The sequence below is a fragment of the Lynx rufus genome, unplaced genomic scaffold (genome assembly GCF_022079265.1).
Source record: "Lynx rufus isolate CCGP_SWC_20201006 ecotype Redwood Valley unplaced genomic scaffold, mLynRuf1.p SCAF_18, whole genome shotgun sequence".
NCBI lineage: Eukaryota > Metazoa > Chordata > Mammalia > Carnivora > Felidae > Lynx > Lynx rufus.
Window position 1 is genome coordinate 36751964 of NW_025814832.1, and position 22164 is coordinate 36774127.

The 22164-nt window shown below is 44.9% G+C and overlaps 1 protein-coding gene across 1 annotated transcript in view; it reads left to right on the top strand.

Annotated features, from left to right (window-relative positions):
* The window catches only part of PRKCA (protein kinase C alpha), a 400385-nt gene that overhangs the window by 148030 nt on the left and 230191 nt on the right, over positions 1 to 22164 (top strand). Inside the window, exon 3 of the mRNA XM_047081548.1 lies at positions 7565 to 7647. Within this exon, the coding sequence (XP_046937504.1) occupies positions 7565 to 7647 (83 nt within the window). The remainder of the gene's footprint in view (positions 1 to 7564; positions 7648 to 22164) is intronic.

Genomic DNA, 22164 nt, shown 5'->3' on the forward strand with positions numbered 1-22164 from the left:
TTTCGGTTCTGGGTCGATTATGACAGTCAAGTGGAAATAAGTCACAGAAGGGAGGCTGTGTATCAATGCCCTGTTGGCATATGTGTGGCTGTCATTACCTACCTTCTTCTGACCTGTGTGCCTTTTGGGCCACATCTCATCATCAAATCTCCTCTTTGCTCCTTGAGTCGGGAAGAGTCCTTCATACTGGTGACTGGCCTGCCTGTTCTTGAAGTTTTTCTTGCCTAACCCCCCCACTCCCACTCTCCAGGCCCCAGAGTCAGGACTCGGACGTCTCACCTCGCACACCACCACCTCCTTTCCACTTTCCACTGTCAGCCGAGGATGTGGGGGTCGCCAACACGCTCCCATGCTCCTTGGAGTCCATCTGCCATCTTGCCTTCAGCTCGCAGCTACTCAGATACCTCTTAAAATTCGGTCTGCAGGTCCCAGCTGCCTTTTGACCTTTAACCCTGGAGGTCCACTTGCTTGCCTGGCACATCTATCTGGGTGACCCAGCAGCATAGGGTACTCACTTTGTCTAAAAGCAAACACACACAGTCGTGTCGTCTCCTTCAGCCTGTGTAATTCCCGTGAGCGGGTGTGCGGGTTTCCAGGTTCTGGTTCATTCTTCCCTCTTGCCCTCCTTCATTCATTTCCCACGATGAACTGTAGAAGCATCTGTGGTAACGATTTTATATATTCCAGTGTATAAAATTGTATGGTGTACGTGAAGGTGTAGGGATATATGGAGAAAAAGATCTTTTGAAAGGTTGTTGGAGGCTCACATCCCTGAAAGGTCTGGAGGAGACTGCCACACCAATGCCAAGATCTGGTTTCTTTCTTTCTCCCTTAGCGTTCCGTGCTGCTAAGGCTCTTCTCTTGGTTGAGGATGGCCACGCCATTTGCCCAGTTTGCTCTGACCTGTAACCTAGGGGCCTTTCTTTCACACCTCATATTCAGTGTCTCCGCTTTCTCCAAAATGTATCTCAAAATGCAACTGGGAAGGAATGCAAAAAAAAAAAAAAAAAAAAACCCTCAGGTGGGACTCGGGGACTTGAGAGCAGAGGAAAAGGTTAAAGGTGACTCCCCTGGGGGGAGGAGAGGCGTGCCTGGTCAGATACGGGAACCCTGGGAGTTTGTGAGAGTTGGTTAGGAGCGTGTGCACAAATTCTCCAGGCAGAGTATACTACCTGAAAACTGTCATCCCTTCTGCTAATATGTGATAAAGCATATTTACTTGATTTGTTTTCATACAACTTGAACACATATGCCACGAGAAGACTGTTTTCCTTGTTACAAATCTGAAACCAATAATTTTCCTTGAGCATGCAAATATAACATAGGCTCGGATTTTTGTGAGTCTCCCTACAAAGCTGAACGTGGTTCACTTGCCTCAGAGAGTTCTCATTTCATCATATTCTGATGTGACGCTACCTTTCATTAATCCCTTCCAGCTAAGCAAAATTTAATTACAGCCACGTCACATGATGGCAGTCATTCATGTATTTAAAAAAAGGAACTCGAGGAAGCTCAGCTAGCCACCTTCTGTTCTGAATAAAGCCGGACTGTTAAATGTAGTAGGTTTTCCCTTGAATTTGGGTTTTGTTACATAATGCCGTACCCTTTCCCCTCCATTTTGGGTAAAGGAGTTTTTTATGCCTGTGTTCCATTTATTGATGCTGACCTGAATTTGAAATGATACAGACTTGAGGGTGAAAAGGAAAATCAATGATTGCTTGAAGAGAAATGGAAAGTGGTATGTAGTGTATATTTTGTTCCCTTCCATGAATCTGGCAATCCATGTCAAGTGTTAAACAGGGCTAATGCCGTTTTACATAGAGAGTGTCAGTGTTGCAAAGATCTGGTTGAAAAGCCAGGCCTGCAGTCTAAGGGGACTTGACTCTGCCATCATTATTACCAGCGTTATTGGCTGCTGGTGAGTGAAATGGGAGGCTTGGTAGAAACACGTCTCTGGTCCTCAGGAGTTAGGAGTCCTCTGCTCTGAATTCCACCCCACAGCCCCCACCCCCGTCTTCACTCTATTCTATCACTGACTGTGTTAAGAATTTCATGCAATGGAAGCAAATACTTGGTTTTCTAAATCAGGTGCGAACAAGAATTACCATGGAAGATTCCCATACGCAGGACTGCAAGGCTCTCTCATTTATAATTTCATAAGTAGTGTTGCAAGTTGCTGAATTAAACTTCATCATGGTAAGAGCGCCATAACCTAATAAAACTTACCACTTGGATCATCTCAAATGCGTAGCTGAACGCCATCAAGTGGGCTCACAGTGTTGGGCTGCCATCACTGCTGTCCAATCTCCAGAACTCTCTCTCGACCCAAGTAGAACTCTACCCATTTAGTGCTTATTCCCTGTTCCTGTTGCCCAGCTCCTGGTGGTGACCTCTGCTCTACTTTGTCCCTGAATCTGACTATTTTTAGGGTACCTCATACAAGTGGAATCATGCAACAGCCATCCTTTGGTGTCTGTCTTGTTTAACTTAGGGATGAACCTTGAGATCATTACCCTATCATACCATATGTCAGAATTTTTCCTTTTTAAGGCTGAATAATCAATTGCATGGATACACTGCATTTTGCTTATCCATTCATACGTTGGTGGACTTTGAGGTTGGTTCTGTTGTCAACTATTTTGATAATGCTGCCGTGAACGTGGAGACCCAGAAGTGGAATTGTTGGCTCATGGAGGAGTTCTGGGTTTAACTTAGGTATCATCTTACGTTCTCCCCATCATGAGACAGGGTTCCAGTTTCTCCTCATCCTTGCCATCACGGGTTTTGTTAACTGCCTTCCTAGTGGGTATGAGGTGGTGATGGGTCACTTTCCATTAGAACTTTCTCTCCTGTCAGAGCAGTTGATGCGCCTCCCTGATTGATGTGTAATCCGTGTTGGTGGCGTTCCTGATGAGCCGGAAGCAGGTGGTTGTGACTGATTACTCTGTACGTAGTCTTGGCCCACCATGCTCTTTTAGTAAAGCTCTAGGTTCGAATGAAATCTAGAAAGTGGCTCTGGACTTACCACTTGGCCAAGATCACTCCAGGAAACGTGGCCCAGTGTCAAGAGCCCCCAAGTCTTTGACCTCTGTGAGGACATTTGGCATGGAAACCACGTCCTCTGCAGTCCCCCAGGTGTGTCTGATGAGCCAAGACAATTACAGTTAAATCAGTTCTTAGCAGATTCAGGGGGTACAGTGTCAGAAGTAGTGTTCCTCTCACACGGAGTGTCGGGCTTTCAGCTTTGCCCTTTGCTGGGTTTGGTTCACTTTGATGAATGACTTTAATGACCATGACTGAAAATGGCTGTTACCATCAACATGGCAGCATTGCGGCAGACCTCTAGTTTTTCTGGAAACTTTTGTGAATTCTTGAGCCAAACGTAGGTGACTGTTTGTCTGTCTTGGAAATCGACTCCTGACAGACAGCGAACACTGCTTAACTTCCATTTCGCTTACTCCCGGAAGTGAGATTAGCGTGTGATACGGACTTGTAGATGAAGCACTCCCAATTTTAAAGCCAGGTAACGTTAAGAACCGTTATTTGGCCAAGCCTGCAGTCTTTTTTTTTTTTTTTTTTTTGTCGTCCTCCCACATCATTGGCCCAGTGTGATTTGTGCGTCTCATGTGTCATCCATTACCGTTGGGTAGCATAAGCATATCACGTAGAGGATTAGAGGAAAGGGATTTTGTGCTTAGAAAATAAAGGAAGATTTACTTTGTGATTTTAAGCTGCATGATAGCTTCATATTTTAAGAGCTCTCATTTGGTTATGTAAGCAGGCATGCCCCAGAGTTTTGGAAAATGGGACTCTGGCTCCCTCTCACCAGCCAGCCTGTGTTCATTTGAGCAAAGGCTTAAGTACCTAGGGTCCAGCTCCAGGACCAACCATGGGGTGGGAGAAAATTGCCATGATGTGTGTCCACTTCCTGTCTGCCAAGGTCAGGCAAACACGTATCAAATGCATACTGTGTGACAGGTACTGCCTTATCCCTGGCTTGCCTCGATTCCCCCTCGCTCCATACAGCATGGTGAGATTGAACACCTTCAGGATTCTAAATAAAAATAAAAACAGCTCCTCATTTTTAGCCGGGGGAAACTTTTCCCCTCTCCACATAAACCTGATAAGTACTTAGGCGTTACTGAGCCAATCTGTTCCTCGTTCTTCAGCTACCCCAGCAAGACTTCTCAAATGTTTGCATTATATTGTCTTACAGAATGTGCATTACCCGGTTTAGTCTGGAACTTGAAACCAAAGGTCAAGGCCCACCGTTCATCATTTTGGAATCTCTGGCCCTTGCGCAGCTTTCTGGGCTGGCCTTTCTCAGACCAGTGCTGTGTGCAGCCAGGGTCTGGGAATATAGGCTCTTCTTCCCTGCCCTCTTGGAGTGGGGGGTGAGGTAGGAGGAGGGGGGTAACTGGGCTTTGTTTCTGCTTCTGGGCACATGGTTTCTTCTTTGAAGATTATCCGTTCTGAATCTTGAGTATTTGAACAGGCCTTGCAGGGTCCTTATGGTTCAGATGGCTCCCATGTGACCCTTCACCTCCTGTTGGGTGAACCCACGCATTTCTAGATATGACTTTCACGTTAAGGTAGGCTAGGAAGAAGTAATTTGGGAGACAGCTAGGGCTCTTTGCTACCCCTGCAGATTACACCATGTAGCGAGATTATACCATGTAGCCTGGAACTTCTTGGGGTAAAATTTGATAGGCTTTTTGAGGCACAAAACAGAAATAAAATAATTGTGGATTGAGATTGATAAGTGCATTGAAAGGTACATGGGGATTGAAAGGACAGATTAAAAAAAATTCAAATGGATTTGATAAATACAGGTTTTCCAAAGTGTTCACCTGAATGTAGAGATGGTTTAAAAAAAAAACCAAACCCACAGTGTTGAACGATTAAGTAGGGAATCCGAATGCTCATTTTCCTTTCAAAACACCATATCCATAATAAACCATGATGAGGAAATAATGCTCCTGTGACCCTTTTCCCTTCGTAATTTATCTTGCTAATTCCAGTGAGCGAGCGATGACTTTGTGCCTGGGGAGAGCCAGCAGATGAGATTAATTTGTGCCATCACAGCCTTGCTTTATTATCTATCCTTGGAGAGGGTTGGGGAGATGCTTTTAGCAGAAACACTGTGAAAAAGCTTCTCTGAGGGTTTGGAGGAGCTAAGTGCTGCCTTTGACAGTGTCTTGGCACTGCTGGGGCAGCCTGGGAACTCGTTGTCACTTCTCTGTCCCCTCCTGCCATCCTGGTGGGCAGGTGCAGTGGCCTGGCAGGCAGCCAAGGAGAAGCCTTCGCTCGGGCATCTCTGCTTCTAAATTTTTATTAAGTTTATTTTGAGAGAGTGTGCGTGTATGAGAGAGAGCAAAGGAGATGCGGGTGGGGGAATCCCAAGCAGGCTCCACACTGTCAGCGTGGAGCCCGATGTGGGACTCAAACTCTCAAAATGTGACATCGTGATCTGAGCTGAAATCAAGAGCCAGGCTTTTGACTGATCGAGCCACCCAGGTGCCCCGGCACTTCTGCTTCTAAGAGGATGCTCTTCAAGACCTCCTTGTCACTTTCCCATGGATGGTCCTTACCTACCGCCACCTCTGCTTACTTATGTCTGGCCTACCTCCCGCCCCCTTTTTTAATTGTTATTTTTAATAAGGACTTTTATAGTGACATTGTATAACAACCATCTTAAAACTATTTTAAAAGAAAACAGCCCTCCCTTATCCACTGCTGTGACAGGGCATACCCACATCTTCCTCCTCTGGGTTATTTTATTTTTATTTTTAAGTAGGCTTCATACCCAGTGCAGGGCTCAAACTCATGACCCTGAGATCAAGAGTTGGTTGCCTAACCAATGGAGCCATCCAGATGCCCCTTGGTTACTTTATATATATAAAATACACACATACATAAACACATATGTAATACATATACTTTAAATGTATGTGTCATCCTTGCACTCCTTTTTTCTGCCACCCATGTATAAAAATCTTGGCATCATCTCCTCTGTCTTTGTGCTCCTGTCAACAGCTAGAACACAGTGGAAGGAAAGGGGAGACCATAGTTCCTGTTGTGTAAAATGTACATGGTGACCCACGTTAAGTAGTGTTGAGGATTCAGTTACATGTTGCATGTGCAAGGACCCGTCAAAGTGACACATAACAGGATGCTCAGTAGTGTCTGGGGTTGGTTGGCAAGTCTGGTTGGTTCTTCTGCAATTTCTCTGGCATCTATTCTATTTCTCAGCAGACTGAAGGATGACAGTTACTTCATCCTTAGATTATATAAGAGGCTTCTAATTGGGCCTATTGGCCCAAATCTGATCCCTTGAATTCTTCCTATTGGCCACCATTTGCCCTCCTAAAGCACTGTTTTTGTCCGTGTTACTCTTGTTCAAACCTTTCAGTGGCTACCAAAGCTTATCAAAAACATTCTGAATGTCTTAATGGCCGCTCGAGGCCCTCTATTACTTTCTTAATACTGGGCTTGGTACTTGTTCTCCCTTTAGGATCTCCGCTGTCTGCAAACCTGCCATTTTCTCCCTCTCACAGGAACAACTGACCCTCTTCGGTTGGCTTTGTCTATGGCCACGTGTGCAGGGAATTGTGGTATCTTTGGGGGAAGAAAAAAAGAGCCCAGAATCTGGGGAGCTCTAGCCTTCCTTCTGCAGCAAAGACTTAGGGCTTACCCAGTATTTCTGAGGGTATACTTTCTAGCATGTTCAGCAAAGAACAGTGGAGTACTAGAAGCTTTGGAGGAAAGACTACCTAAGTCATTTCCTTATTTTGTATCCTCCATGTTATGCTATCCATAAACATCTCTTAGGGAATTATTTCTGTAACAATTCTTTGATCTGTCCTCAGTATTTAGCAAAACCATGTTGAACTTGGAAAACATTTGCTGTGTAGTAGATTTGCGGGGACTCCCCAGAACTCCAAAGGGCATCTGGTTACATAACAACTGGTGATAGCATTTGTGGCCAGCAGTCATGTATAAGAAGGTGCGAAAGTGTTGGCCTTCCCCCCCCCCCCCCACCCCCTCTTCATTTCAAAGGGTTGTTTTCTGTAGATTGAGTTTGTGGTCTTGAGTTCAGAATTCTGAGGAAGTTCTACAACCCACAGATGGAGATACTGTATATATAATCTGCTATTACCTTTTTAAATTTTACCCACAGGGTGTCATGTGTTTAGACACTTATATGCATGCATTGTGTATTAGTATAGGACAGTGCAAAGTACCTGAGACTGATTCATGGTTTATACCTTGGGAAATTGCCTTAGAACCTCTGGCCCTCTCTTTCTCCCTCTCTCTCAACTTTAGAAAATAGAAACTAGGCTTAAGGTCTCGTTAAGCCCTGAATCCTGGCATTTTCTGGTTCTACTATATATGTCTGATTGATCCAAATATTGCTGAGTCCTGAAAAAAAATGCCTTCCGATTGCTGTTTAAGATTCTGTCTGTTGTGAAATGAAATTGACTTCTAACAGCATGTAGCCCTGTTTGGAAACCAAAGTTTGTCTGTTTAATTACTAAGCTTAGTTTTCTTTTCTTTCCACCAGTTTGCTGTTTTGTGGTTCACAAGAGGTGCCATGAATTTGTCACTTTTTCTTGTCCTGGTGCGGATAAGGGACCGGACACTGACGTAAGTAGTCTGAAAACTGTTATTTGACGTTAATGCAGATCTTTGACTTCAACCTCTTCTTTTAATGCCTGTACAAGTGTTGCTTTGGCACACGTTCTTAATGGGAAGACTTGTCAATGGGTCCTGTACAACTTGGGCTCCTACCAGTGAACAGATACAAAGCCCTTTTGAGCCCTGGCAGGGTCGAAGGAGAATTTGTTAGCTTGTATTCTTCCACTCTGGGCGACCACGTGGACCAACTCCACCAAGTTAATAGTAAGAGCTTTCACTAACACAGTGTGCTGCTTTTCTGAAGACGTTGACAAATTTTACAACGTAAACACGAATCCCCTTTTACGGTTCACCCTAACGGTTTATTGACTAAAAGGGCCATCTTTGCTTTTAGCCGATGTGACATCTTTCTAGTTTGCTTCCTGAGATCCTTGCTGCCTTTTCATTATGTGTTATAAATGCTGCTGTTGATTTAAATAATTTAGCATCTGCTCCACTGAACAACCGATCTCTGAAGCTGCCCATGTGTGAACACATAATTTTATTTGTGCCCTAATTCTGCTGCCTCTAGTGAGCATCTCTCTTGCTTACATCTCTTGTTTACTGAAAAATGGGATCATCAGAGGAGAGTGGGAGCCAGGAGGCATGGGAAACACCAGTATCTAAAATATATTGAGTGGAAAATTGGGCTGTTACATGGAAAATATTTCAGCAACAAAAAATTGCAGGGGAGGCCTGGAAGAGGAGACCTTTCTATTATTCCTACCTTTGGCTCTTCTTCCTATCAGGAAACACAGATCTCAAAACAGCTTTGTCAGTGCAGGCAGGGCTGAATTCTTCCCTTTTCTGAAGAGGGTGTACTCATGGTAAGCTCTGGGGTTCCGATCTGCCTTATTTTGGCACAGGTATCAAAGGAACTTCCGTTGCGTTTCTGCTAAGATGCCGGAGGAAGCTGCACCGAGCAGGAGCCCTAGGCTCTGAGCTGCTACCGGTCTGCAGAGGCTCTGAATGTGGGAGCCAGAGAGCCTCAGAGATAACCCTGTTTTATATCTTTATAGACTGGAAAGCCCACATCCGTGGGTGGCCCACCTACATACAAAAAAACTAGTGTGCTCCACCCCACCCTTTCACTTTTCTTTCTTTCTGGAGTATTGCCTCCATTCGGGACACATGGAGAGGAAGAGTACCAGCTTTCTTGAAAGTTGCCCTCAAGCATCCCATGGTGTTTCTTTGGCCTCCTTGCTCATTATTCTCAGTCCATCCTTCTTTTCTCCCATTTTGGCTCCAGCAAGAATGGGTGTGTGTGTGTGTGTGTGTGTGTGTGTGTGTGTGTGTCCTGCCCACAGAGGAATAGTTTTTGTCTGACTCCTTCCCTTCTTCATTCCCTTCACTCTGCCCCTCCTTCCACTTCTTCATTCTTTTGGTTTAAGTACTCTTAATAAGGGTAGAGGCTGTCGTCTGAGTGTGTTACCTGAGGGATCTCCTCTAGGTGGTCAGAGGCTTCCCCGAGGAAATGGCATTTAAACCGACCTTCAGGAGCAAGTGGAGATCATCAGACACCAGGGAACCTGTGTGCATGCACGTTGGGGCATAAAGGAGCCCCGTGGAAGACTACCTCAGACAAAGGGAAAAGCAAGTGAGGAAGCCCTGGAGTGTTCAGTGTATACGAGAAGAAGAGCGAGCTGGTCGTCAGATGTGTGGTTAAGGATTTTGAACGCCATGTTAGGACTGGTAGAGATCCAGAGGAAGGGTTTAAACTAGGACTGGTGTGATTCTGTTTGCATGTCCCAAAGGTTTCTTTGCTTTCCTTATAGGAAATATCGACAGTGGAAGTGGGTTTGATGTACGGGTGAGGATGGGGGAGTATGAAAGCTTGAAGAGTAGCACGGATGGCAAGGTGAAAGGTCGGGGTAGGTGGAGACAGTGAGGCTGGACAGGGTAAACTCACCGTGTATTTAGGAGCTGGGCCACAGCTCTTGGCCGCTGGAGGATTGGGGAGGTGGAAATGGAGAGAGAGACTCTCTGGCCTCTTGGCCAAACCTATGGATGGAGGCTATCGAGGCTGTGGAGGGAGAATGTGTTCAGAAGTATGGGACAGGGCTGATCACGGGCTTCTCTTTGGACAAGTTCGGTTTGGGAAGTCTGACGTGGAGAACACAGTTATCTGTGAATGCAGGTGTGGAGTTGGGAAGCAGGGTGTGTTTAGAAGATAAAGATTCCTCTGTTTGGTTGTTATAAGCTTTAGGTGTGCAACATCTTGCTGAGAGACGGAGGTAAAGAATAAGGAGAAGATAGATGAGGGCCCAGAAAAGAGCCCTGAGGAGGCTCCAGTGGATTGGATGGGAGAGGAAGGGGGCTGGGAAGGTCCTACAGGCGCTGTAGGTCAGCTCCCTGATTACGTCTGATTTTATGGGTTCTGTAAGCTTTTGGTATTATACATAGATATGTCATATACATGCAAGTTTGCACAGGACTGTCCTGTTTACACGAGGAAGCCTTGGTTTATGCGTGCTACAGCTTAATGTCCATTAGTAATTTTTAGCAGCCCCTTTCATGCCCAAAATTCTTACCCTGTTTTGATGATCATTATGTTCCCCCTGCCCCGTCCCTTAGTCCTTGAATCCCCAACCAGGCAGAAAGCCTTAGTGATGGTCCGCTGGTTGTGAAATACAGTGGGAGGGACACTTGTGATCTGATGCGTTAGTCTGAGTTCTGTCCCTACTCTGTGTTGTGTTACCCACTGTGCATGCTCAGCCTCACATTTTAATATCCGATCTGTGAAAGTGAAGATAAGAGATGTTTCTTTTTTTTTTTTTTTTTTTTAATATATGAGAGGAAAGAAGTACAGCCTGTGCATTCTCCTCCCAGGAGAAAATTTGCCTTTTGGTTGTTGGCCCTGAGAGGCCAATCATGAGGGCTTTGTACAGCCAGGACACAGGACCCTGTGTGCAGGGCAGTGTTGTTTATTGTCCAAATTCTCAAGATGCCCAAATTGGAACTGCACCAAGGAGGTAGCTGGAAAAGCATGAAGGTGTCAGGACAGAGCTGAGATGAGAAAGGAGGTTTTTCTTATTTTATCTTTCAGAATGTTTGAAAGTGCTAGAATTCTAGAGCTGGAAGGGGTGTGGAAAGACTTGTTTAGGTTAACCTTATTTTATAGATGGGGAGACTGAAGCATATAGAAGAAAGGCATAAATGATCTGGGGGCTTTGTGACATGTTGCCCCTCAGTGTCCAGCGGGCTAGTGGTTGACGCAACAGCTGTGTAGAGGAAAGAGGGGGGGCAGGGCATGGTCCGGAGAAGTTGCTAGCTCGTGCCTTGGTGTTAATCGTTCAAAGTTCTGTGCACACATTTAGCAAAGTGGTAAAGGGCATGAAAAGAGTTAAAGGAATGGAGGGATCAGGAAACACAAAATGCAAGCTACAAGAAAAAAAGACCTCGGGGCGCCTGGGTGGCGCAGTCGGTTAAGCGTCCGACTTCAGCCAGGTCACGATCTCGCGGTCCGGGAGTTCGAGCCCCGCGTCAGGCTCTGGGCTGATGGCTCAGAGCCTGGAGCCTGTTTCCGATTCTGTGTCTCCCTCTCTCTCTGCCCCTCCCCCGTTCATGCTCTGTCTCTCTCTGTCCCAAAAATAAATAAATGTTGAAAAAAAAATTAAAAAAAAAAAAAAACCTTAAGCATCCCCGCCACCCCCCCCCCCCAAGGATTTAAAAGTTGCCTAGACTAAGATCTGTGTTGTCCATGACGAAGGCTCAAGATTCATACAGTTCATGTGCTGCTGGCTGATGCCAGCTCCGAGGACGTCAGGGCACTCCCCCACGGGGACAAAGATGACGGACCCTGTGAAGTACACCAGCACTGTCCCTGGTCTTTCCATCCTCAAGATAGACCCCTGAAAAATGAAAGAGCAGTGCCCAGATCCCAGTAACCAGATGGTAATAGTTAAACATTCTTGGGAACACAGATCATCTTCAGGCCTCAAGGAGCAGGCTCGTCGAAAGGATGCAGAAGTTACAGGGAAACTCGTGGAGGAGAAGAGGGTATCTGGGTTTCGTGTGAGGAGCCCCCACCAAACATGTCAGGCCGTTCTCCGCCCTCCCCCACCTCTGGATGGGCAATGTTGTGTTGCCAGACATTCCCTGCCAACATGTCTGGAGATAAAAGCCATGTGTTCCTTGGAAATGCAAGCTGGTGCAGCCACTCCGGAAAACAGTATGGAGGTTCCTCAAAAAACTAAAAATAGAACTACCCTACGACCCAGCAATTGCACTACTAGGCATTTATCCATGGGATACAGGTATGCTGCTTCGGAGGGGCATGTGCACCCCCAGGTTTATAGCAGCACTGTTGACAATAGCCAAAGTATGGAAAGAGCCCAAATATCCATCAATGGATGAATGAATAAAGAAGATGTGGTATATATATACAATGGAGTATTACTCGACAGTCAAAAAGAATGAAATCTTGCCATTTGCAACTACATGGATGGAACTGGAGGGTGGTATGCTAAGCGAAATTAGAGAAAGACAAGAACCATGACTTCACTCATATGAGGAATTTAAGAGACAAAACAGATGAACATAAGGGAAGAGAAACAATAAAATGGGACAAAACACTTGTAAATATGGAGAATAAACTGAGAGTTACTGGAGGGGGAGGGAGGGAGTTGTGGAAGGGGGGATGGGCTAAAGGGGTAAGGGGCATTAAGGAATCTACTCCTGAAATCATTCTCACTATATGCAAATTCGGATGTAAATTTAAAAAAATTTAAAAAATGGAGTAGCTAGGGAAGAGGCTTTCCAATACTTTTGGTGGCAACCAAAGTAAGAAATGCGTTTTACATCTGCACACACACACACACATGCAATCACACATATGTACATAATTGAAATAAAACTTTGATTAAGCAAAAAAAAAAAAAAAAAAAAAACACGTGTTCCTGAGATTGGAGGGCAACCTGCTGCGCACCGAGGAAGGGGGAGAGAAGGCAAGACTGGGCATTGGAAAGGCACCTGGGGTTGGTACGGCATCTGTGCTCCCAGGTGCGTGGCCTCAGAAGACAGCCTGAAGCTCTGCCCAGCACACCTGTCCCCATCCGAGATTGTGAAAGACCACAAAGAAGCAATATGAAAATGGCCCATGTGGAGAAACAGCTGACTTCCCTTTCATCACCTCCCTCTCGACCTCCCCAGTTAAGACATGAACTGGGACACGGACAAGGACAGGAAGGATTGTTACCTTGTTGGTTTTTTGGGGTAGGGGTGGGGAGTGTGATTTTGGGCAGTGCTTTGGTTTCTTCAGCTGCCCCTTGTCCCCTGAGCTGACATTTTCTTCTTACTAGCTCTGGTCACGATGGGGTGGGCAGGGCGGGTGGTAGGTTCTAGAGGGCCGACTCCTTCCTCAGACTCCTTCATGATTTATTTTTTTAATGTTATTTCTTTTTTTTAATTTTAGTGTTTATTTTTGAGACAGAGACAGAGCATGAATGGGGGAGGGTCAGAGAGAGGGAGACAAAGAATCTGAAACAGGCTCCAGGCTCTGAGCTGTCAGCACAGAGCCTGATGTGGGGCTTGAACTCACCCCGTGAGATCATGACCTGAGCTGAAGTCGGCTGCTTAACCGACTGAGCCACCCAGGCGCCCCTTTAATGTTATTTCTGAAACAGAGCATAAGCAGGGGAGAGGCAGAAAGCGAGGGAGACACAGAATCTGAAGCAGGTTCCAGGCCCTGAGCTGTCAGCACAGAGCCTGATGTGGGGCTCAAGCTCACAGACCGTGAGATCATGACCTGAGCTGAAGTCGGACGCCTAACCGACTGAGCCACCCAGGCACCCTTTTCCTTCATTTAGAATTTCAGCTCACCAGTTGCCTTGCCTGGAACTCCTCCCACTTCTTACAACAATCTCCACTCAGATTCTGTCCATGAAGCCTGCCCTGCTAGAGGGGAGCAGGGTATTTGGGTCTTCTGTATATACGTGTGTGTATGTGTTTATTAGCACATACAGTCCTTTTTTTCATATTTCATGTTTCCTGTCGATGCCTTCAGGGAGAGAGAATGGTGAGGCAGACCGTTCAGATATCCCTACCAATCTCAGTCCTACCCTGAAAACCGTAGAGAGAGAGAAAGACAACCCTTTTAACATGTAAAGTTGTAGGCAGACAGAAGTCTTTATGTGATGTGTATAAACCCACACAAATGTTAGACAACTCTTTAAATGCAACCTTTGGAATATTTGCTCTGTGGGCCGGATCTGTGAGCATTTGAGGAAGAGGGGAAGGGATTGACCTGTTCGAAGGCTTCAAGCCCACCTTGGGGCGATTCTGCTTCCCTTGAATTTGTGTTTCTGCCTTGTGCGTTTTCGCCAGTGGCCCTGCCTTTCTGGGGAGAAACCGTACGTGCAGTCTCTCACGCTTTTTAGAGCTGAGCCATACAATTAAACAGCATTCAGGTGATTTAAAAATCACTTCATGGGTCATTAGTGTACTTCACCTGGGAGACCACCAGCCTCCGTACAGGCAGCATCGGGAGTTAGCTGGTGCCTGCCAGAATGTTCGGAAGGGCATAGATGAATTTGTTAAGAGGTGTGTGGGGGGGGGGGGTGGGCAGGGGGCTGCTTCTGTTTTGGGTACATCTTTAAGCCGGCAAAGACTGTAAAACTGAGCCATTGGAGGAAGCTTGAGAACATAGACTATAAATGCTTGGAGCTGAAGTTGGGAGCGATTGTGCACAGGGCTACAAGCGGATAGTGGTACCTGGTGTGGAGCTGGACTCTGCAGGGGGCTGTATGTCCAGCACACGAAATTTCTTTCACTTACGACGGACTTGAGAATCCTCTTGTTCTGGAGTTCTTTCCGGTGTCTTAGAAACCGAGCCCATGAAAAAGGCTGCTGAGTCGTTTAAAATTCACTTCAGAGCTTCATTTATAACAAAACTCAAAACATTTAAAATAAACCTAGAAATTTAATTAGCAAATCTTCTATTTTCTCAAAGTGTGCTTTTGCATTTAATATGGAAATAAGACAGTTTTGTGAGCAAACCCAGCTATACTCGAAACACTTCGCTATTCCTGAACCGACAAAGGGAGATTTGTAAAAGGTGCAGGTGCTAGAAAGTTGTGTTGAAAATGCAGCTGAGTGAGGTCAAAAGAGCTCTGGAGTGGGAATTGGGAGTCCTGCCCTGCCAAGTCATTGAAAATCCTTCTAGACCTTGGCTTGCTTATTTATGCATATGGAGGTTGAACTTGGTGGTCTCGAAAGCTGTTTGCAGCCTTCAGTGGCATTCTATCACTAAGTACTGATCGAGAGCTTGGTGCCCTGTTGATAGGGAGCCAAAGACGGTTCTTGCCCTCCTGGTGGGTCCTCCCTAATCAGAAGGATGAGCTGAGTGTGCAAACAGTTATACGATATGTTTGCATATGGTAGCTGCCATGCCATAAACAGGGAAGAAATAAAATGCTGTGGGGTGGGGGAATGTTGCTGGAGAGCATGCATGCACAAGCACCTTACTTTCAGAGTTCTCTTACAGACCAGTAGGACCAGTGTTTTCATGTTTGGCTGGTTTAACGGAGTTCTGTCTCTGGCCAAATGGTGCTGTCCAGTGGGGCAGAAACTCAGGTAGCACGCATTTGCCGGAGGACCTGTAGGAAGAACGCACGCTAGGGAGACGCGCGGTGTTGTGTGTGTCCTCGCGGGATCCCCTTTAGACCCAGCCTCCGAGGAAGCCTTGCTGGGGTCCTGAAACCACCCCGTGCACTCGCCCACAGGTGCCATTCTTCACGTGCCGTGATGCCACCGGAAGCCTTAAAAAGAAGTTCTTTCAGGGAAACAAACCCAACACAAAACTCCCGTGCTAATTCTGCTCTTCAGTGGGTGGATTATTTTATGTACCAGATTCACAGTAACAGAAGTATTTCCTACAAGGGAAGGGACTCCTGCTACTTTTGCGCCAAATTAATTTAGCTGGGAGTTAAAAATAGCCTCAAAGACTAGCATCCGCCGTTCGGATGTACTCAAGGAGACAGCTGGTTGGTGGCACATCCATTGTCTTTAGCTACCAAGTTTTGGCCCGTGAGGAGAGGAGAAATGAGTGCCTATTTAATCCGTGCACCAGAATGCCTGTTGTCAAGAGAGTCGCCCTGGGGGCTTTTCCGTTTAATCCAAAGAACCTTTGGATTTGCCACTGCTCAAACATCTTGGGTACTGCTCTCTTGGAACAGCATGTAAGGCCAGTAGCACGTTCTTTGCAAAATCTCCACTCTTGGCAAACTGTCAGCCTTGGAGTGTGGCGAGGTGGTTTGGGGAAGTGGCCCAGTTCAGTGCAGCCAGATCTGTACAAGGGGCAGTGGATGGTACAGGTGGATGGTACGGTTTGGGGTCCAAAAGGTTAGTCGATAAGGTTAAGAGTGTTTTCTTGGTAGAGTTGTAAATGGTTTCTGACATCAGGTTGGAAGGAGACTTGTGTGTGTGAAGTATGTAGGGATCCTTGTGCAGCCTCTCCGTGACACTTCCACGTTGGTTTAAAAAAAAGTTGTTGTACTGCTGAACGGTCTTGCCTGTATAGTGATTTCTTCGTGGAGAGATCCTGTGTCTTTTCTCTTTGACAAACCAGAGCTCAGTGCAGAGCCTGACACAGAACGGGCACCCAGATTTGTTGAACCAGAGCGACTCAGTGGAAGAAGGTCTAATTTGACCTTTAACCTAATTTGACCACCAGTTGATTGTATGTATCCGGGGTTGAATTACTTCGTTTTAGCTATACGTGGGACTGCTTATGAATATCCCTCCTCCTAGGAGAGTTTTAAGTTTGTTTATGGTGAGAGGGAGAGAACCAGTGGGGGAGGGGCAGAGAAAGAGAGGGGAACAAAATATCTGAAGCAAGTTCTGCACTGACAGCAGAGAGCCCACTGAGGGGCTTGAACTCATGGGCCATGAGATGATGACCTGAGCCACCCAGGGACCCCCCTCTAGGAATGGATACTTGATTAGTATTGTGGCACCTTGGAAGGGGGATGGGAGAAACATACTTGGACTTGGCTACTTTTCACAGACCATCTCAAATCACTGTCCCACCTATTGGGAGTTTACAAAGTGGTGGACCTAGGCCATAGCTTTTGACTGGCTAGGGTAAAAATCGATAGGATGGCTTCGTTACTGATTTCTCTTTACCTGTGCAAGTGACTTAGTAACATCAGGCAGTTCACGGTTTACAAACAACCAAATTTCCCTATCACTGAGAACTGTTGCTGACAGTGATGTCTAAGGAACCTACTACTAGGGCTGAAATCACTGGAAGCCCAGAGCTAGAACTTCTACCAGGTAATGGCATCTTCATGGTTTTACCTGATGTGTATTTTTAGCATCTCTTCTGTCTGGTGCTTTTTTTTTTTTTTTTTTTTTTTTTTTTTTTTTTTTTGTATTCACTGTATGTCATTAAATGTTTTCTGGGCATTTTTTATTGCCAGGAACTGGGGTGGGGGGGGGGTGTAAAGATTAATAGGTCTAGTCCTTATGTTCAAATAGTTTATCCTTAGTGGGATGTCATAAACACAAGTAAGCATTAAGATAATTGAATGGATAACATACACAAATACACTCGGCATATGTTAATCCCATTGTGTAAATGTGAAAGTCAAGGCTCAGGGTTGGTTCAAGGACTTGCTGGAATCTGGTAGTAAATACTGTGTTAAGCTTTGGCTCATATAGCTGGCAAGTCCCAAGATCCACAGGGTGCGTGGGCAAGCTGGAGACCCAGGAGAGCCAACAATGTAGTTCTAGTGCAAAGGCCAACAGACTGGAGATGAAGGGCCAGGGTTTCTCTTGAGGTCCAAAGGTGGGGAAGAAGCTCATGTACTATTTCGTAGCCATTGGACAGGAAGAATTCTCTTGCTTGGTGTGCGTGTGTGCACGCGCCCACACGTGCTTAAGAGAATGGGTATGGGGTGGGGGGAAGGGCAGTCGGTGCTTTCCTTCTATTTAGGTTTTCATTAGGGAAGGCAATCTACTTTATTCATCCACCAATTTAAAAGTCAATCTTATTCAAAAACTCTCCCACAGAAACATCATTATTTGACCAAATATCTGGGTACCCCGTGGCCCAGTCAAGTTGACACACAGACTTAGCCATCACAGGGGGAACACACAGTGTAGGTCCTGGGAGGCATGGGTCGCTCTGCCCATTAATGTAACAATTTGCCACAGGAAGACTGATTTTGATCCTATTATGTTTTCTTTCCGCTTGCATCTTACTCATCTCTGTATCCCTGATACTTAGTATGATTTCTGACTCCCGGTGGGTGATCATTGATATTGAGTGAATAGAAGAAAAAATGAAGTCCCTGATCCCGGAATAAAATGAAAATAATTTCCTTGGTCTGTCTGTAAAACATTCCAGAAGATTGTCTCAGAATCCCTATCAGCCATTTCTTAATTTTGAGTCATTGTCATTATCTTTAGAAAGCGAATTTACTTTTGAAAAATATATAGATTTTATTTTTAATATATTGAGGGACTCTATTAGTAGAAATTTAAGCCTAACCAAATTAAGCAAGATATCAACTGAACCATGGTCACTAACTCTGTGTGACCAGACTTTTTCTTAATATTTTTTCTGTTAAATGTTGATGGAAAAAATCTATTAAAAGGAAATGCTTGTTTGCTCAACCATATGTTTTCAGTTTACATTCATTGAAGTGATTGCTAACTGCACAGTTAATCTGGAGAGGTTTATAACCACAGTTCAAGAAGGGAAATGACACAGCCAAGAATGCCACCTTAGGAGGCGGTAGTCAAATTTATTTCCACTTTGGCCACTGCTGTTGTAGATGCCTGTCTGTCCTGTGCCTAACTGTGCCAGCATGGATAATTTATGCATAACTCAGAGGTGGCTATTTGCGCTCATAAGAAATTTATATTGGTAGAAGATTACTGAGTGAAAGACTGGATTTTGAAAAACACCGATTATAAACTTTTACAAGTGAGGGCTTTATTTTTCATGTCCTAAACCATAGTTAAGTACCTTTCAGAAGGAGGGCAATTTGGATGCTTGCTTTCTGCCATCTTGAGTTCCTAGCCTGTCCCTCCCCATCTCACTTTCAAGGCCGGAAGCTTTGTAGAGTTAACATGGGATAGGAATGTTTAAACATGAGGATTTCATACTTGAAAATGATATTCTCTGTGGAGGAGGGTGATTTTAGGTTTCTAGATACTAAGCTGTATCATGACTCATTTGTTCTTAAACAGGTCGTTCTCCTGTTACTAAAAATTAATCACAAAAGACCAGGGAAGCTTGAAAAAGAGATCACACACAGCAGGTTCTTAAAATTAGAAAGGCAGGTCTGCTCTCTTCTGCATTTGCGAAGTTTGAATGATGCACCAAGATTAAGGTAATTGATTTTAATCACATTTGTCCCATTGCAAATAGGTGAGTTAGAGTAACTTAATGTACAGAGCAAACATGGCAGGGGGGTGGTGGGATGGTAATGGTAAGTTGAAAACTTGAAAATGAATCACATAAGTGAAACAGACCTTGTGTCACAACCACTTGCTGTCACTTTGGAGCTGTGGCCTTGGATACGATCATATTCTCACCTAAAGAACTGTTCATCTGGGAGCCGGACCCTGGGAGAATCCAGCAACACAGCTTCCTGCTTCGCTCCTCATTTCTGTCCTTGTCTCTTGTAGTTTATCCTCTATGTATAGCTAGAGTGAGATTTTGCATGTACCAGGTAAATCCGACCATTGCATTGCTCAGTCTCGACCCTTTGGTGGCCTCCTTTGACCATTAGGATTGTGATCTAGCTACAGTTAGTCTCACTGACTGGAACTTGCCAAGCTCATTTGAGCCTCGGGTCTTTTGCACAGGTGGGTTCTTCTGGAATGAGGCTCGCTCATACTATTCAGGTCTCTACTCAGATGACCCCTCATTGGAGATGCCTCGTTAGATCACATCCTCCCATTATTTTCTGTTAGTCTGTCTTTGCGTACTTCATGGCCCTTATCACCACTTGAAGCCATAAGCATTTACTTGGTTATTTTTTCATCTCTTCTGCCAGCATGAAATACAGTGAAGTGCAGGTACGTTGTCTTTTGTGTCTGTGTAACTCAGAACAGTGCCTAGAGCATGAAACACTCAATATTTGTTGACTGAATGTTACTCTTACAAGAGAAAAGACCAGCTTTAGAGTTCTGTTGCCTTCTGACGATATCACTAAAAGGAAACAGCCTAGGATCAGGGGAGATTGTTCCTCTTCTGTGATGACACTGCCGTGAATATAGTAATAAACTGGGCCATGTCACTGAAGCCTGAGGTGTACCATGTGATTGTGTCTTCCAAAGAAACCGTGATTTTTCATAATCATAATGTTAATATGTGGTCTATAAAATTCAAAATGTATGTGATCAGTCTTAATTAGAATTATCTAATTAACCACCAGAATCTGATAGTCTGCCATTCTAGGTAAGTGGGATAAGTTTTGAATTTCAAACCTTGAGAATAATTTACACCTATAGGATCTTCACATGAAAAGTTATGGCCTGGCTGCACATTGGCTTGGGAGTGGTGTCCTTGTTCTTTGATTTCCCTCTGCAGCCGTTGGTTTCTCTTAACATTCTTTAAACAGCAGGGAGTTAAGTAAATTGTGATATATCACTGTGATAGAATATGTGCGGCCATTAAGAATGATGATGATGGAGGTGGTGGAAAATGTTTCTGTGGTACTCAGTGCTAGGGGGCTTACTATAAAGACATTACTGTGATTAGAGTGCTGACGGAACTTGTATATTGGGGCTGGACCTAGAAGTGAACCTAAGAAATTGAAATCATTTGATGATTTGATTTTTAAAAAGTTTTGATGTTTATTTTTGAGAGAGAGAGAGAGAGTACCAGTGGGGGGAGGACCAGAGAGGGAGACACAGAATCTGAAGCAGCCTTCAGGCTCTGAGCTGTCAGCACAGAGCCGGATGCGGGGCTCAAACTCCCGAACCATGAGATCCTGACCTGAGCCGAAGTCGGACGCTTAACCGACTAAGCCACTCAGGCACCCTGATGATTTGATTTTTTTTTTTTTTTTTTTTTTTAAGATGATTGGATTTGGGATATCTACGCTCTGGATTTCATCTTGTTAGAACAATGGAGTTTTCAAAAAGTCATCCTATAATTCTTGAGGAATAAGTCAAAGTGCTGTGTTCCTTCAGAACATTATCCACACAGAGCACACCCACCCATCTGAGAGTTCTTGGTCCGATGGTGTGATGGGAAAGCAGGTTGTTGCAGACGTCTAGACTGCTTCATGCCCAGTGTATCAAGCAGGAGGACCAGAAAACCTGGCCAAGCAATGGCCACAACCAAATAAGGGGCGTCGTTCTCCTCACATAACAAAATGCGGGGACTAGCATTCTGGGGCTAATGTGGCATCTTCATGATTCGATGAAAGATCAGCCTCATTCTGCCTTTCAGTTCAGCCATCTTACCGTGTAGATTTCATCCTCCCCTTTGCTGCCCTCCTTATAAGGTGGCTACTCCATTACCATCCCATCCATGAGAAAAGTGAAGTCAGTCCAGATGCCTATTGAGTCTGCTCCAAGAACTCCCCCAGAAACACAGCCCAGCAACTTCTATTTGCATCATATTGACCAGAACTCTGGCTCTCATAACCACTCCTGCTTAGAAAACAGAGGGGGGAGGCCTGGGTGGCTCAGTCAGTTAGGCGTCCCACTTTGACTCAGGCCATGATCTCGCAATTTGGGAGTTCAAGCCCTGTGTCAGGGTCTGTGCTGACAGCTCAGAGCCTGGATCCTGCTTTGGATTCTGTTTCTCTCGCTCTCTCTGCCCCTCCCCCACTCACATGTGTGTGTGCTTGCTTGCTCTCAAAAATATTTGTAAACTTTTTAAAAAGGGCTTGGAGTTTTTGTTTTAAGCTGAGTATGTTTCTAATTTGAACGAAAGCAAAGTAGTTGAGTAGTAGAAAGGAGAATGAATATTGGATAGGCAACTAACCTTGAATTTTATGTCGAGGATGCCTCGCCACTTTTTAGACATAACCACCTTCACGTGTTGTATTTGTGTTCTTTTTCTATTGCTATAACTTCATCTCGGTACAGGAAGAATTCTGTTACATGTCATGAGGGATCTTCAGTTACAATCGGATGTTCTTTCTTGATTGGTCAATAGAAAAAGACAGCAGTGAGGAAGTCTTATGAGTTTTAATAAGCCTCTTTTGTTTTTTCTTTAAACACTTAGTTCTTTGGAGAAGGTACTTTTACTCGTTTGGTAAGGAATATTTTGGTTTTCATAATGAAATGTTGAGCTTGAGTAATTTTTCAGTCACAGTGTTCTTTTATTCTTATTTTCTTGAATTTTAGGTATGCTTCACACCGAATGTGGGGCTTGAACTCACGACTCTGAGACTGAGTCACATGCTCTACCAGATGAGCCAGCCAGGTGTCCCCTCTTCAGTCACCGTGTTCTTCGGACATAATAGCTCCTGATAGTAGATGAGGGTTGACTGAAACCAAACAGCTTTTCAGTAACTC